General features: G+C 33.4%; 2 protein-coding genes across 3 annotated transcripts; one reads left to right on the top strand and one right to left on the bottom strand.

The window, feature by feature from the left end:
- Positions 1-825: 825 nt before the first annotated feature.
- LOC111892154 (pre-rRNA-processing protein esf1) lies at positions 826-6,310 on the top strand. Its single transcript, XM_023888220.3, has 7 exons — positions 826-1,515; positions 1,622-1,699; positions 2,620-2,846; positions 3,092-3,254; positions 4,338-4,466; positions 5,128-5,798; positions 5,880-6,310. Exons 1-7 carry the CDS (start codon positions 895-897, stop codon positions 6,124-6,126), a joined length of 2,136 nt encoding a protein of 711 aa, XP_023743988.1. The 5' UTR covers positions 826-894; the 3' UTR covers positions 6,127-6,310.
- A 310-nt stretch (positions 6,311-6,620) lies between these two features.
- Positions 6,621-9,881, bottom strand: LOC111892157 (aspartyl protease family protein 1). Of its 2 annotated transcripts, none has more exons than XM_023888222.3 (10): positions 9,263-9,881; positions 8,831-8,966; positions 8,511-8,746; positions 8,196-8,420; positions 7,956-8,091; positions 7,785-7,855; positions 7,508-7,607; positions 7,351-7,411; positions 7,118-7,189; positions 6,621-7,025 (listed from the first exon to the last, which is right to left on the bottom strand). In XM_023888222.3, exons 1-10 carry the CDS (start codon positions 9,568-9,570, stop codon positions 6,811-6,813), a joined length of 1,560 nt encoding a protein of 519 aa, XP_023743990.1. In that variant the 5' UTR covers positions 9,571-9,881; the 3' UTR covers positions 6,621-6,810. The 2 variants fall into 2 exon arrangements, with proteins under 2 accessions (XP_023743990.1, XP_023743991.1); XM_023888223.3 differs by having other exon boundaries at positions 8,511-8,743; positions 9,263-9,878.
- Between the last annotated feature and the right edge of the window lie 7,703 nt (positions 9,882-17,584).

Below are 17,584 nucleotides of genomic sequence, written 5' to 3'. Positions count from 1 at the left end.
CCCCCTTGGTTTCTCGCTGCTTCCCATGGCCAACGTAACACCCCTTAACATCTGTTTTTTCCTTCTTCATTCCTATGTTTTTCACTTTTTTATGCTTTTATTCTTCATCAACACCGTTTCAATAAAATGAACACCATCCCTTTTAGATGTTATGGAGAGAAGATGATGATGTGGCATCCTTGTGAGTGGGTATAAGTGTGACCTATACACAACAGTCTAACCCAAGTTCGGTACATGCAACCTTTTTTTTTTAATAATAATTTTAACCAAAAGATTATTATTTTTTTTATTTTTATACGTTTGGTACAATTTCTTATATTATTTTTTCTAAACTTTTATTTTCAACTTTGTTTTTATATGTTTTTTTAGACTTAGTTTTTTTAGAAAAGTATTATTTTACAACTTTTTGTTATATCATTTTTTACAAATATACTTTTACTAATTCATATTTAGAAAATTATTTTACTAATTCATATTTAGAAAAATTATACTTTTACAACTATTTTGTATATTTTAAAGATTTTCTGCTCTAACACACTATTTTTTTTTTTCATTTTTTCCTTACATATTTGTCATGTATTTACTATTTAGAATTGTAGAAACATATATAATATAATTTTTTATATATTTGTTTTCTCATGACCCTATAGAATCCGTTTTTAACAATGATTATTTATTTATTTTTATTTTTTCATAACCCATTTGTAAACGCCGTTGACTACTAGGGCTATTTTATTTTCGAAATAAATCGGTTCGATCCAAATCCACTCGACTTGAATTGTAACCCGTTTTCATCTCATTATCTTGACCCGTTAGTATCTAGGGTTTATGTTTTATTTTGCTGGTCATAAACCTCCTCCTACTCCTCACTGTTTTGTCTACTGAACGATTTCAATGGGTTCCAAAAGCAAAAGCAAGAACAAAAATGGGGCAAAGAAAAATCCAGATGCTAACAAGGCTGTAGAAGTCACCGGAAACCGCGTGTTCGGCGGCGGCAACAAAGCAATCACAGACGACAGGTTTGCTCTGTCGCAGAAGGATCCTAGGTTTCAGGATGTGCCGAAGCACAAAACAAAGGTGGCGATTGATTCGCGTTTTAGTCGTATGTTCACTGATAAGAACTTCTCTACTTCCTCTGCTCGTGTAGATAAGCGAGGCAGAGCTAAACAAGATGGAGACTCATCTCAAAGTGCTCTTAAACACTATTATCGAATGGATGCTGAAGAAAAGAAACAGAAAAAACAACCTGAGGAATCGGATGACGATGACGACGTGGAAAGCGACGAAGAGAAGGAGGAATCTGAGAGTGATGACGCCGAAATTTTGAAGGCTGTTAAGCAAACATCGTCTAAATTCAAATCAGCGCCGGAATTGGGAACGGAATCCTCGGAAGAAGAGGAAGAGGAAGAGGAAGAGAAAGAAAAAGGTGAAGATGATTTAATGGATGATGATACTACAACGGATACAGATGAAGACGATGAAGCTTATCTAGAAGAGGAAACTACTGGTTTGCAGGTGAATTTCATTTATAATATTCTGTGCGATCATTTTTCCAAAAAATGATTATACTAATTTTCTGTTGTGGTTTCTATTGAAAATTTTGAAACTTAAATGGAGATAGCTGGAGGAGAATGTACCTGAAATTGACAAAGAAACTCACAGGCTCGCAATTGTTAATTTGGATTGGAATCAAGTTCGGGTGAGTGAGATTCTTTGTTCTTTTGCATTTACTTTGTGTGGAATCAACAACTGGTGAATGTTTATACAGAAGCACTAGGGTGCCACAGGGACAAGCTATTTGGTGTAATTGGTTATTTGTTAAAGTTTACTTACTCTGGCAAAAAAGGACCACTTTGCAATTTTGAAGACAAACTACATTAGTTTTAGCCTACATCTGACATACTAATGATGAGAGTAAAGATAAAACTTTTTTGGTAAAAGAGTGGAATTATACATAATTGGTTTCTAAACGTCAATTTGGATTATAGTTTCACTCTATCTATTCAGAACACTTTTGAAGTACATGAAGTCATGAACATGTAAATGATTATGGCTTTTCTTGGAGCTGTATTCTCTGTTCATATATGTAGACATGGTTTAGTTGTCTCGATCATTTCCTTTATAGCTATATAATCTTTCAATGTGGTCAACTTTGTGCATGTATTTCCTAAAAGATTGAATCTACTATTATCATATATTCTTACTGCTATGTTTTTTTTGGCTTGTTTTATGCAAATTTAGCCTTGGTACAAGATATAGCTTCTTTATTATTGGTCTACTAGGAAGAAAATGTGATTTTCTGAGGGTGCAGCAGGGTGTTACTTCTTTATCCTTCAATTATTGACCAAGAATACATGGTGATGCAGGATTTTGTGGCCATCTCAAAATTCATAACAATGATAAGGCTAAAATCTTTAAGTAGAATACAATTAATCATTCCACTTTATAATTTTGACATGGACACATGACTACATGAGGTTAAAGTTAAAGAATGATAATCTTATTGATAATTTCTGTTTTGGACTTACTTGTTCTATTAATGATTAAGCTATCCTTTGCTTTCTTTATCTGTTGTGCAGTCCCTAAACATTGCACTTTTTTTTTCTTCTTCTTCTTTAGGCAGTTGACTTGTACGTTGTGTTAAGCTCATTTCTGCCAAAAACAGGGCAGATTTTGTCTGTTTCTGTATACCCATCTGATTTTGGACTCAAGCGTATGGAAGAGGAGGCAGTGCGGGGCCCAGTTGGTTTATTTGATGATGATGGGAAAAGTGATAGTGACAACAGTGATGATGACAATGAGATAGACAATGACAAGTTGAGGGCTTATGAACTAAGTAGATTAAGGTAATTGAATCTTGTTTATTAAAATAAAAGCTTTATAAAAGGGTTAAATGCAAGAAATAGCATAGCCTCATACTTTCATTTCTTCTAATAAATTTCTTCTTATTAGAGCATTTCATTAATAAAATCCTACTCAATCATAGAGCATTATTCACTTCTAATTTGTAGAAAAAATGAAAGTAGGATGCTATATTTGAAGAAGGAACACTTTCTCAACTTATTTTTTGTTGTTTTTTTTTTCTTGTCAGGTACTATTTTGCAGTGGTGGTATGTGATTCAGTTGCTACAGCTGATTACATTTATAGAACCTGTGATGGAATCGAGTTTGAAAGGTCATCAAATATGCTGGATTTGAGGTTTATTCCAGACTCTATGGAGTTTAAACATCCTCCACGTGATGTTGCAACCGAGGTATTGTCATTTCTTCCTATTACACCATTGTACTTTGAAAATTTTATTCAATTGTAGCTATGTAAATTTATACTATGACTTAAAATTATTGTCACCTCATCATTTTATTAACTTTAACCTCTAGTTAAATGACCTCTCAAATGGTTAACCTTTTCAAATAGTTTTATTTATTTATTTTTTTTAGTTATAACTAATCAATCTGCTACACCTCTATTTACTCTCACTTATTCTATAGGAGCAAGAAAGGAGTTACATCCAAGTAGAAAGAGCATCTTTTAGTGGAGGGGTAAATTAGGTATTTTTACTAATGTAGTTTGTTGTGTCAGATAGTATAAGAGGGTAGTGGGGTAGGAGAGTGGATCATCATCTTTTGTGAGAAATCTGGTATTTCATTCCCTGAGAGTGGCTTCTTGAATTTGCCAAACTATCTTTTTTTGGTAATCATTTGGATATTGTTTAGTGTTTTTAAATCAATACAGTGACTAGTTTTGGGTTCTTGTTTGTTTGATTTCTAAATCCTAAGTCAGTTCATAGCACAATCCTTCTCTATTTAAATCCTAAGTCATTTTTTAAACACACAACATATTTTATAGACATTGAATGCCAAAACCAAACGAAAATAGAAATAATTACACCTGGTTTTTATTTTATAAACGTAAAATACAAAAAAATGAATGTTATTGTTATAAAAAAAGTTTAAAATATTATATAACCGTTATAAGTTTATATCTCATAAATAAGATGTCATTAAATATTTGATAGAAATAATTAACTAGTAAATAAATAAAAAAATATTCAAAGCTAAAATATATTTAAGGGGTAAAATGAAGTATGATTAGAAGATGAGGCGTAAAATATAAAAACATGAAAGTACATTGATCCCTTAAATGGGATTGAGTGCTTATTAAAAAAAAGTTAATAGTAATAAGTCATAAAAAAGTTCCAATTGGAGATGAGAAAAAAACTGAAAGTAGAATGTTGTAATAGAAAGAGATGAAAGTTAGATGATATATTATACACAAATAAATGAAATTTTATAATCTTTTAATGCTCCCAATTCATTCCCAAATATTTTTGTTTCAGGCTCCAGCAAATTATGAAGGTGTAGATTTTCAAACTCGAGCATTGCAACAAAGTAAAATTGATCTTACTTGGGATGAAAATGAACCCCAACGTACCAAGAAGCTTAAAAGGAAAATTAATATTGATAAGGTGTGTAAAATTTGTTTAATTTTATCTTTTCTTTTTGGGTATATTACATTTTTTTCCCTTGTAGTTAGTTGGTATTTATAGAAATGGTCCATTTTTTCATTTTTAACCTTTTGTCCTGAAAAGTAACGTTTTTTTGTCCATGAGCCGCTTAACTTAATTGTTACGTCCATGTAAAATGACGAATATGCCCTCATGTTCTTCATCTCTCAGCCCTCATCTTTATGTTATGTTCAAGAAACCCTGGATTTTGAAATCAAATGTGAAGTTAAAAGTTTTAGCTTCACATTTGATTTCAAAATCCAGGGTTTCTTGAGAGATGAGGGCATATTCGTCATTTTACATTAAAAAAACAAAATTCAAAATCATAGCCATAACTCGAATCAAAACAAAGAAATTAGGCGAGCCCATAGTTTTTGGTTTGGTTTTGTTGGAACATAAAGATGAAGGGGACGAAAGACGAGGGCATATTCGTCATTTTACATTAACAAAGTCCAACCGTTAAGTTCAACCATTCAAGGACGAAAAAGCATGAGAAAAATACTTTTCAGGAACGAAAAAGATGGTATCTGTAAAAATCAACTAACCGCAGGGGTGAAAATGTAATTTCCCCTATTCATTTTTTTAAAATGATATGTAATTAATGATTCATAATACTGTGAAGGAATCGGAGTATTTTAAGGATGAAGAACAATTAAAGGAATTCATTGCTTCAAGTGAAAGTGAATCCGAATCCGAAGAAGATGAAAACAATAAAAACTCCGGAAAGAGACAAAAAACAGACAAATACCGTGCTCTACTCCAATCCGGTTCTGATTCCGACTCCGACAAAGACGACACTGGAATGGAAATGGAAGTCACCTTCAACACCGGATTAGAAGATCTGAGCAAAAAAATCCTCGAGAAAAAAGACAGAAAATCCGAAACCGTTTGGGAGGCTCATCTCCGCAAGAAACAAGAAAAAAAGAAAGCTCGAAAAAGCAAATCCATGGATTCCGATGACAGTTATGATTCCGACCGGGAACCCGTGGAGGAATCCGGCGACTTTTTCGCCGGAGATGCAGATAATAAAAATGATAAAAAGGATAAAAAAGGTAAAAATTTGGATAAAGAAGGTGAAGCGAGTAAAGAAGAACTTGAATTACTACTTGGTGATGATGATGGGAATGTTAAAGGGTATAATTTGAAACGGAAAAAGAGTAAGGGGCAAAAAGGGAAAAAAGAAGGTATGGATGAGGAGAAGATACCCACCATTGATTATGACGATCCACGGTTTTCATCTCTTTTTACCCGACCCGATTACGCTTTGGACCCCATGGATCCTCAATTCAAAAGGTACATTTTTATTTAAAAAATATATATTTCAAAAAGTTATGGTTTTTTACGAAATTGCCCCTTATGCTATTGGTGTTACAGGAGTGCGGCTTATGTGCGTCAGGTTGCACACAAGCAACATAAGGGGGATATGGAGAGGGAGGAGGAGAGAGAACATAATAATGACTCGTATGAACAAATTCAGGCTTCAAAAGTGGATGATAAAATTGATTCAAAGAAAGATAAATATGAGATGTCAATGCTTCTCAAGTCTGTTAAAATGAAATCAAAACAACTCCCGTTGTTACCTTCTTCCGATGCTAAGAAATCCAAGAGGAAAGGGAAATAAAGGCATAAATTTTGATGGGATTATTGTTCGTGTGAGATCGGTGTTCAATTTTGTTTTTTTTATCCTTTAATTTTAATGTTATGGTTATAAAGTTTTGTATTCCTTACCATATTTGTTTGTTTTGGATTCATTTTTAGAGAGGTTAATTGCAAAAAAAGATAGAAACATAATATTTATTATAGCATTCTACTTTTGTTTCTTCTTATTACAACATTATATTTTAAAAAATCCATTTAGTTATTTCAAGGCGTTGATAAAAAACAAATTGAAAGTACAATGTGATATCGGGTAGAATTTTAGAGTAAAATGATTTGAATACTAGTGGTCGTGGATTATAATATTATATTTTGAAAAATCTAAAAGTGTTTTAAGTAGGAGAGAAGGGATATGAAAAAAATAAACTAAAAGCACAATGTTGGTAATATGGAAAAGAGTAAGATGTCATTGTACATAAATAAAAGTAGGATGCTACAATTGCATGAACTTGGAAACCATAGCAGAAAGACATCATATTTTATTAGTAGATGTAAACCAGAATCCATCTCAACAATCAAAACTATATATATACACCAAAACTAAATAAGAATGGAAATGTATCTCTATATGTATGTGATATGATTCTATACTCTATACCGTGTATCATAGCATGATATACCAATGTAACTCTACAAATGGAAAAAAAAATTACAACAAAACCATGAAAAAATTGGCAACAATAACTATGAAATATGTATATGATGATGTCATCAACCCATATGCACCATTTCCTGGCTGCATCTGACTCGAGCTCGGTGAACCGTTCCTAGCCGTGGCCTCGGGTCCCACAGACATAGACGGTGAACCCTTGGGTGAGGCCCGTGGACTTATTGGTAATGTATTTGATTCTATAGCATTGTAACCTAAAGATAAAAACCATCATGAGGTTAATCATTTAACATAATGGGTAAAAGTAAAACAGTCATATGATAAGTGTTGGTTAAGATTTACTCACAATTAGAAGGTTTCCAACCCAAAATATTCTTCTCGCGATCGAATACTACTCGATACCCCGTCATAAAGTTTTCTGAATAATAATAAAAAAAAACAATGTAATCTTTATATTATATCTATAGGAGCGATCATTCTGTGTGAATTTGTCACTCAGAATGATTGTTTAGTACAGTTGTAAATCTTACAACTGTACTAAAATAAATGGAAGTGGATCACGAGGGTTAGGTTACTTACGTCCAATGATATTTATGTCCTCGCTTTTCACGATACCCAAACAAAGCACGGATCCACCATCCTAAATAACCACAATAACCCGATAAGTTTAAATTTTAAACCAGTTAAAATAGATACAAGTAAAGAAAATATATTCAAAAAAAAAATTGGGTCTTACTTCAAGAGGAACATTAACAAATGGATTGGTGATGGAAAACTGGTCTCCTCCTTTCATTGTTAGATTCAACGGTGGCGCTTCAAACGTCTGTTGCCCCGGACTGCACAAAACAAGTGTTGTCTGGATAAATGATATTTAAGAAAATAACAACAAACTTCGGGAAATGAAAGTAAATAATGAACAATGGCAAATTTGTAATTAGGCATGACTTAATCGGGAAAGCCTCGTTTCTCTAGCTTTCTGGCTTTCTCTATTAAGTCGTTCTTTCTGTACTGACCTTATGCCGTAGCAATACTCGAAAGGAAGGTCACTTGGTTGACTCCGAGTCTCTTCTGTCTGTGAAGCAAACTGCAAAAACATAAAACAAATCATTCGAATAAGTCGGATTTTTTTTTTTTTTTAAAGTACAATGCTATAATAGAAAGAAATTTAAAGTAATGATACTTACGCTTTCACTAATAATCGAGTATGCGGGATCATTCAAATAAGTGAATGAAGTGCCAGTGTCGAATATCGCGTTGAAATCAACATTTGTAACATTGTCTCCCACAACTGTTTGTGTCATGCTAATGTTATACGTTCGACTAGTGGATAAAAATTTCATGGATTAGGGTTTAAAATAAATGTCTTAATAAGAAAAAACTTGAAAGTAGAATGTTGTAAATAATACACAAGTAAACTAACTTACTGAGGTGTATCAAGATTCAATGGTGTTTCTCCTTGATCCAAACTTCCTGTATCTCCAAAATTGATTCTTCCAGCTCCATCAGAACCAAAACACATAGAGAATGAATTAGCAGTAAGACCATTACTTGCTAAAATACTAGGAACCGACATGTTCTCCATTCCAAGCCCAAATAGCCCATTTGGAGCTGCCCCATCTAAAAATGACCCCGTTTGGATCATTCCACACCTACAAATTAAAATAGCAAAAGACATAAATACCCTCCTCATGCTCATCTTGATTATAAAGAATAGTCCTAGTAAGCACATAGATATGTACCCAAACTTGATCTTTGCATCAACGGCTTTCAATGAAGTGTCTTCTGTTGTTAAATGTAAAGTGTCTTCTATCAAGATTCCAGTTGATGAGGTGTTACTTGAAAGATAATTCACTTGATATGGACAAATTTCGGGTCTTGCTGAACATTGTTTTCTTAATCTACACGAACTACTATCACAAGGAACTCTTGTACTTGTTGAAGACGTATTTGGGCTGTATATATTGAAATCAAGCTGCTAAGAGAATACACAATCATCACCTTTTGTTTACTTTTACTTTTATTGTTACTGATACGATAAAAATGGTGATGAAATACGTACTCTTCCTGATCTTGTGACTAATCCTTTGACACAGCTTCGACAATCACAAGGTATCCAAAACAAGTCGCTTCCTGTGTCGAGTGCGACAAGAAACCATAAACTTGGAGTTCCAACAGATACGTTTGCATAATGCAAGCTGCAAAATTTCCCACAAGATTTCAAGAATTATGTGTATGAAGTATAAACAATCAAGAATTTGGTTGTTCTTGGATTTTGTTCGCTAATTTAACAAATACCCAATTCGAATTTAATCTGATTACATCTCCGATGACGGAATTCCCCAAATTAAAGTCAATAAAGTAGGGATAATTTGTCATCGACATTGAAAGAATTCAATTATTGTATTCAATTTCAATCTATGGTGAAAACGGAAACAGAATCGAAGGGAAATATGAAGTCAATAAGTAAAGATAAACAGAAGAGAAGCCATACAATCCGAGAGAAGGAAGCTGATAAGTTTCATTGCCGTCAACAAACGCTAGAGAGGATTCGACGGTAGCGTCGCCGGCGCCGGCGAGACGGCGGCGATGGAAGAGACGGTCACGGTGGGCCATAGCTGAGTAATAATCGACTGAACCCATCTGAGGTAGGTGACGATCATCAATATCCAAAATACCCTTCACTGGATCAGAGTATCTATGATGTATATCGAATCCAAAGGTCCCAAAACCATGAATTAATCTTGAACCCACAAAAATCAATCCAACGAATACCAAAATCAAATTAGACCCAAAACCCATTTCAAATAATCAAGAGAATTTCGAGGGAGTTAATCGCATAAACGAAAAGGAAAAAAGAGAACACCCAGATGGAAATTGGAAATTCTCTTTTAACCGAAGTATGAAAAACTAGAAACAGAATATATCTTTTAAAGGTGACATGTAAGTATCTGTATGTGTATATGAATCATGTATGTATATAGTTTTAGGGAGAGAGAAAGAGAGAGTTGCTACGAGTATAAGCGAAAAAAAGTAGCGAGTCTTTTCTGCCGTCTGTCTGTGTCATGACTCATGAATATGAACACGAAAGCAGAAAGCAGAAAGCAGTTTTTTTTTTTTTTTTTTTTTTTTTTTTTTTTAAATAATTTTCCACATTTTCCGGGAGAAGAGGAAAATGACGGTATGTCGACTTTCTCATTTGTGTTTACAAATAACCACGGAATTGACTTTTTCTTTTTTCTGAATTAATGAGTTATGTAATAAATTGAGGCTTGAGAAAATTGTATATAAAAAAATTATATATAATAATTTATATTTTATATAGTTCTTTAGTGTAATATTTTAAATATAAATTGTTATGTATTGAAAAATTATTGTGTAATAACCAATTTCCTTATTATCTTATTTTTATAGAAAAACTCATTTATATTTATAAACGCTTTTAGAAAAGCCACTATATGAATAATTTTTTAAGAAAAAAAAACAATTTGACTTGATAAAACTAGTTAGTAGGTTTTAGAAGTTTAGTTAACAAATTTTATTGAGGTCACATTCATGTGACAAATATATGGCTACATAAGCAAAATCGGGTATATCAAACAGGTTTCTCCTTTTTCACTAATCGGTTGACACCTTTCTACAATGAATTCTTAATTAGTTGGGAACCAAGAAAACTTGAGATGAAATTACAAGTGTGGAGTTCAAGTAACAAGATGTACGTCTTGGACATATTTCAACTGATACATAAATTTTTATGGACGCCATAAATTTCAAGTAAAACTTGAAATTGTTTAAATCTGAAAGTTTGCGTAATTAAGTAGTGTGTTTTTTTAGAAAATAAATTTAGTCCTTTAATATGTGCGGACAGACCGACATTACAACAAGAGAAGAGAAAAGAAGAGACTGTTTGTTTTTTAGAAAACTAAAGACAATCAAGTGTTTGTTTGACTTTTTTTTTACAAATGTAAAAATAGTTTCTAAACTTGGAAGACAATCTGTAACACTAAGGGTGTGTTCGACACAGAGCGTTTGAGAGCTTCTAGCTTTTAGTGTTAGACAAAACGCTCCGTTTTGAACAGAAAGTATCGTTCGGCACTACAAGCTTCTAGCGTTTAGTTTAAACACAACACTCCAAATCCAAATGCTACTTCATGTAGCATTTAACAAAACGTTACAAGCTACAAGCTACCCACTAATTTTGCCGAACACGCCCTAATCCTAATAAGCTTTTCACGCTTCCCCTCCACTGACTCCCGTTGTACACTCCTCCACCCTATTAGCTCATTATCTGAAAACCTTCTCGCCAGGTACTAATCTCTCTATTCTTTATTCCCATCTTGTCTCTCTTCTCTCGTCTCTCTTTCCATCATTTTCATTCTCTCTCTCTCTCTCTGTATCTTTTGTTTGTTTCCATTTCTACAACTAAAACCAAAATGAAACCCTTCTTATTCTGCACCATCAAACTATAATCATTATTTTATGCAATAGTATTTTCTAGTGCATTTGAGATCCATTCAATGATTGTTAAATCGGAGAAGTTTGTAAGTATGGAAGTTGTAAATTTGATCTCACCTTGGACTATTGTGACCATGGTTTGCCAAAAGATATTTTAAATTGCTCTTATGGACTTAAAGGATGTCTTGAAATTATACTATATGATATTATTTACATATGATTATCATTATTAAAGTGTTTTTCTATTCTTAGGAAACCAAGTTGGTGCTGGTCGGGAACATCACAATGATTCAAAAGGGGCAACACTGGTTTTATGTTATATGTGGAAAATATCCTTGTAGCGTTGAATCAAATGTTATCGAGAGTTTCAACATTGAGGAGAGCAAGACTTGGGAGTGCCCAATGTGTAACACATTTGGATTTGTTTATGAGTACATGTAACACATCTCTTCTAATTAGAGTATGTATGATTTTGTAATGAATAGTCTAACTTAAATGCGGGTGTTGCTTATTGTTGATATAAGATTCTGATGGGTTTTGATAGCTAAAAACAATACTTTTTACTTAAAAACGGCAACGGTAGCAATTTTAAAATAACTATTATTTTAAGATAATTTTAAAACAAAACCACCAAGCAGGGGGGGGGGGGGAAACTCAATAGGGGCCAGGAGGGGCCATGACTCCTCTGCTTTCTTGGCTTCTTAGTACTAGACACTAGTATAATACTCGATCTAATCCCTTGACAAACTGAAACAACAAAACTCCATTAAGGAAACTAATTAATTCCATAAAGAAACCAAAAACTAATCTAAATACCTCATTTACCACTTAATAACTTAATCATCTCAAACAAAACCCTAAAATATGTAGGCATTACGTCGTTGCTACTCATGATGGACCACCATTGTAAACCAGTTCTTCTTTTGCTTTTGTATGACTTAGAGAAATGAGAATGGAGAAGAAGAAAAAAGTCTTATTGCTTTCTTTTTTTGACTATATGAAAGAGATTATTAGATAAAGACTATGGAGTGATATATGTTTTCATATGTTTCATTTTCAGAAGGAATATAGTATGCCAGTACACACTCCTTTTGCATAGAAAATTGATACGATATCTTTTGATTATTAATATCAATTTTATTTATAATTACCATATTTATCCAAGTAGGGAGTGGTAGTATGTCAATTTAATAGGTTTGATTTTAGCGAAAAAATTAAGAAAAAATAATTAATTACAACACCTAATCACAACACTCATTTCCACTTTCTCTCTCCTCTCGCTACCAGCCTATCACATCCTTCTTAGCGAATTGCTTAACATTTGGTAAGAGGTGGTGTGTAGCACTCTTAGTATCCCTTAACAACTCCCTTAGCATCTCCCACTCCCTATGGTATATTGGGAGAATAGTAGTGTGCTGGTGGAGAAATGGATTCCTAATGGATCATGTAAGGTCACTTTCCGATTTGATATTTCCACCATATGCCCGGGTTATAGGAAATCCAGTCTAGGATAATCCAAAATGACACTCACAAATCTGGGAATAAGAACGTAATCCAAATCGCTATAGAATTTTGAGTTTGTTGTAGAAGAAGAAGAGCCGAGAAAGGTTCTCATAACGACTCAAAAAAAGAGTCGTTTTTATACTTTGATAGATTAGGGTTTTTATCTTCTAAATTAGTTAGGAGAATCTTGAATTTAATGGCTTACTTAATAGTTTCCAAAACTGACTAGATTTGTTAACAAACTCAGAAGGGGCTCTGTCCTTTGGACTCCGCTAGGGGCGCTGCCCCTAGGTCCCTTGCAAAGGGGAGCGCTCTCCTTGACCCTCGCCATTCTGTCGTAATGACTTATAATATGATCTTATATATGTATGCACTCCGCTTTCATCAAACATATAATATAAAGTACAAATAATAAGCCCCTTAGCCCATATGTAAGTTCCAAATTCCAATTACTCAAAATACATGGTGACACTAATATCACCAACAATCCTCCCCCATTTTAGTGTAACCCATGAACTAACATAAGATTATCTAAACAAACCAAACCAGTACATAAATAAAAATGTCGAAATGATTGAATTCCCATTTTAGTATCAAACGATTCAAATACTCGAGAACCAGGGTGTTATAATAATTGAACCCTTAAACCCAATTTAATCCCTGAAAGTAAAATGCATACTAGTTTATTGAACTTTCTAGCAAAATTCAACTTGATACTATTATAAATTCGTATGTCCTAATCCTCTCATGATTGTATGAATGCCAAGTCCCCAACAAATTTAAATGTGGCCACTCTTCACAATCACATAGGTAATTCCTTTACTTCATTTATCTGCACATACATTTTATCAAAGGAACTATTAAGAAGCTAAACTTCAACCTGGTTAACTGCAGAACTGAATATATACCAAGGATATATACTTTATGTGTTCCACTCTATAAGTGTGAGCTTTCCACATTGAATTTTGATGGGTTTTGACACAAATAAACATCCTATGTGCTCATGTAAACCCTAATGCTTGGATCTAGGTTTCTCTATTGTACATGCAATGAATCCAAGACTTGAAAACCCAAGATCTAATAGCATGAATTCGAAATATAACATAACAAATCAGATCTAGATGATTACCTTTTGTTAATTGCTTGATTCCTTCTTGATTCTTCTTGTCTTGGAGCTTAGAGTCACAAGTGTAACTCCTCTAATGGCTTACAAACACCAAATAGCAAGAAGGCAATTATGAGAGAGAGGAGGGAATGCTAAAATCGGCTCTAGGGTTTCTCTTGAGCTCAAGTGTAGCCGAAAATTGCAAGTGGAGCTCTCTATTTATACTGTAGGCTGCTAGGGTTTCTGCCAAAAACCCTAATGGACAACTTAATCACCAACCAGCCCATGGAACCTTCTTGAATAGGGCCTTGGACGAAAATATGGTGATCCTTCATCATAATTTCGTTCCCCCTTAGTCCATTAGGTTTCCCAGCCCAAAACTCAACTATCACACATTTGACAGTTTATGCCCCTTTATTTAATTAATCTCTTTTAGTCACCAAATTAATTCCTAATTAATTTATGACCAATATTAATCAAATAATATGATTTCTATTTTCATATATTATTCTTATAATATATTAATAAATCATAATATCTTCTCTCTCTCCATAAATTACCCTGTCAAGTTGTTATGGTGAAGGCAACCCAAAAGGACCATGCACAACCGGGTCAAGTACTTACCAAATATAGTAACAGCCTTAGACACTAATCCAATAAATTTAACTCCTAATGCCGTATTAGAAGGGAATTGGGTATCTTATCATTATAGAATTAAATTGACTTTAATCCCATCCCAATAACAAACTTGTGCACTAAGTCTTGTTATACCTTTAATCAAGTGATCTACCAAATTTTGTCGTGATTTCAAAAACTCTACCAAAGTCACGCCATTCATGATTAGTTCTTTAATCATACTATGTCTAACACCTAAGTGTCTAGACTTTCCATGGCAAACATGGCTGTAAGCCTTAGCTAATGCATTTCCATTATAAAAAAGGATAGAGACGGGTGTTATTAGCTTTAACTACAAAGGAATCTCATAGACCAAATTCCTTAGCCACTCTACTTGTTTACCAGCAACTGCTACTGCAACAAACTCAAATTCCATTATTGAGTGTGTAATTCAAGATTGCTTCTTGGAAGCCTAAGAAATGACACCTCCCACAAATAAGAACACCCAACCAGTAGTTGAGGAATGATCCTCCATATTGGTTATCCAAATTGCATCTGGATGACCTTCTAAGACCGAAATACTTCCCAAGTAACTCGATCCATAATCCATGGTTCCCTTGAGATATTTAAACACTCTATGAACCGCTTCACAATGTTGAGCACTAGGATTACTAGTGTACCTGCTCAACTTTCCTATAGAAAAACCAATCTCAGGTCTGGTACTTGTCATTGCATACATCAGGCTACCAATAGAATTAGATTATTCTAATTATGAAATAGGAATACCAGTGTTAGGCATTAATTTCACACTTGAATCCATAGGAGTGCTCACAAGAGAGAAATCACTAAAATCGAACCGTTTGAGAATTTTCTTAACATAATGAATTTGAGTCATTAATAAGCCCATGTCCACTCTCTTAATACTTATACCAAGAATTACATCATCCTCTACCAAGTCTTTAATTGAGAATTTAGATGACAACAATTGCTTTGTTTCATCTATTTGATCTTGGTTGGTACCAAAGATCAACATGTCATCTACATATAAGAAAATGATCACTCCTACACCATTAGCATCATTAAATCTACTATAAAAACATTTGTCACATTAGTTTAACTTGAAACCAGAGGATAAAATAACTTCATCAAATTTTTTATGGCACTGTTTGGGTGCTTGTTTCAACCTATATAAAGATTTTACTAGTTTACATACCATATGCTCTTTACCAGGAATAACGTAACCTTTGGGTTGTTTCATGTGAACTTATTCATGAATTTCACCATTTAAAAAGCATTTTTTAACATCCATTTGATAGATAATCAGGCTGTGGATAATTTCCAAGGCAATCAACAATCTAATAGTAGAAATACATGCAAGCGGATCATACATATCAAAATAGTCAACATCGAGTTTTTTTTGCCTAAAACCTTGAATGACCAACTGATATTTGTACTTATAAATAGTCCCATTAACATTCATTTTTACTTTTGAATATCCATTTGCAATCAAGTGGTCTAGATCCTGGAGGCAAATCAGACAACACCCAAGTGTTGTTCTCAAGAATTGATGACATTTCATCATCAATTGCTTCCTTCCAAAAGACAACATATCAAGACTCCATAGCCTCTTAATATGTCTTAGGATCATACTTAATACTATAGAAATAAGAGTATTGAATACCAAGCTCATCCCTTGATCCTTTAACCAAAACAATTGGAAGTTAGAGCCAAAATCTTTTGCAATTTGGCCTCTTTTGCTTATATGAAGCTCTTGTGTTTATGGTACAACAATACCATCTTAACTTTCTACATTTTTCACTTCATTAGTGCCAAAAGTTATATACTTAAGCCTTTGAATCGATGAAAAATGAATATCATCAAAAATTGCATCACGTGACTCGATAACGGTGTTAGTTAATACCTCATCATTAGATTCTGTTACATAGAACCTATATACATAGGAATGTTCATCATGTCCAATGAATATGAAATCTATTCCATGTTCTCCCAAAGTTTTTCTTTTTGGCTTGGTGAGTTTTACAAATGACCGACATCCTTAAACCCGAAAACCGCTCATAGAGAATCTTCTATGTAGAAACATTTTAACACACTATTTATTTATGATTTTGACTAAGTTATATTAAACTATAGATCTAAATATTTAGGTTCATAATGATATATTAGTACCCTCTCCCTTAAGTCCACTATAGGAAAACAATTCCCAACTCTTGCAACTTGAAAACCAGAGACAATGTTCTTTATGAATAGTATTATCAACATGCAATACCAACATAACAATTATGCTCCTACTAGCTTTGACATGTACTCAGAAATCAACTGGACTTCTAGAAATCAATACCCTTTGACTTTCTCATGGAAGTGCGGATTCCTATTTTGCAATGCTTCGTCAAACCTATATATAGCTTTCTTAAGCTTATTCACTTTATCTAGATAGTATATGTGTTCAAACCCTTTCAAGAAATGATAAATATATCTCCTAAAAGTTTAAAAAATTCTTTTCCATTCCTCACAATTCAAAATATGAAGATGGATCGCGTAATCATATTGTGAATTTGAGAATGCAATTAATACAACCAATATCTGTATTGATCTTTATCAGATCCTTAAAATCTATCAACAAAAGTGTTTCCTCATAATCATTTTCATGAATTAGAGTGAAACATTTGTCAGTTAGATTTCAAGGTGAATACGTTCTTATCTATGTGAATGTATCATTTCCAACATAAATTCATAAAACAAGGTTTACTACAAACCAAATTCAAATTCAGTTTTCCTTCATGGACCGAATTTCGCTAATCTAAATTTCTTACCTTTTTTCCAGCTTAAGGCGCCCACAAGTGCTTCCATATTGTTATCAACTCACCCATATTGATCAGTGTACTTTCACTGACCATCGTGATTAGCTTTTTGAACTTAAATGAAGAACATAAAAATCATAATCATTGCCAAATCAACTGGAAGTGCACCGAAATAAGAACGTGTCAATAAACACAACATGTTTTCAACCTTAGGTTGCATGCTAGTGATAACTAAAAGGATCATTTTCGGTTGACTCCTGAAAATCTCAAGATCAATACGACTCTCACTTACTTCTTAACATATAATTTTTTCTCTCAA

Source organism: Lactuca sativa, chromosome 4 (assembly GCF_002870075.4).
Source record: "Lactuca sativa cultivar Salinas chromosome 4, Lsat_Salinas_v11, whole genome shotgun sequence".
Classification (NCBI taxonomy): domain Eukaryota; kingdom Viridiplantae; phylum Streptophyta; class Magnoliopsida; order Asterales; family Asteraceae; genus Lactuca; species Lactuca sativa.
This window is presented reverse-complemented; position numbering and strand designations above follow the sequence as displayed.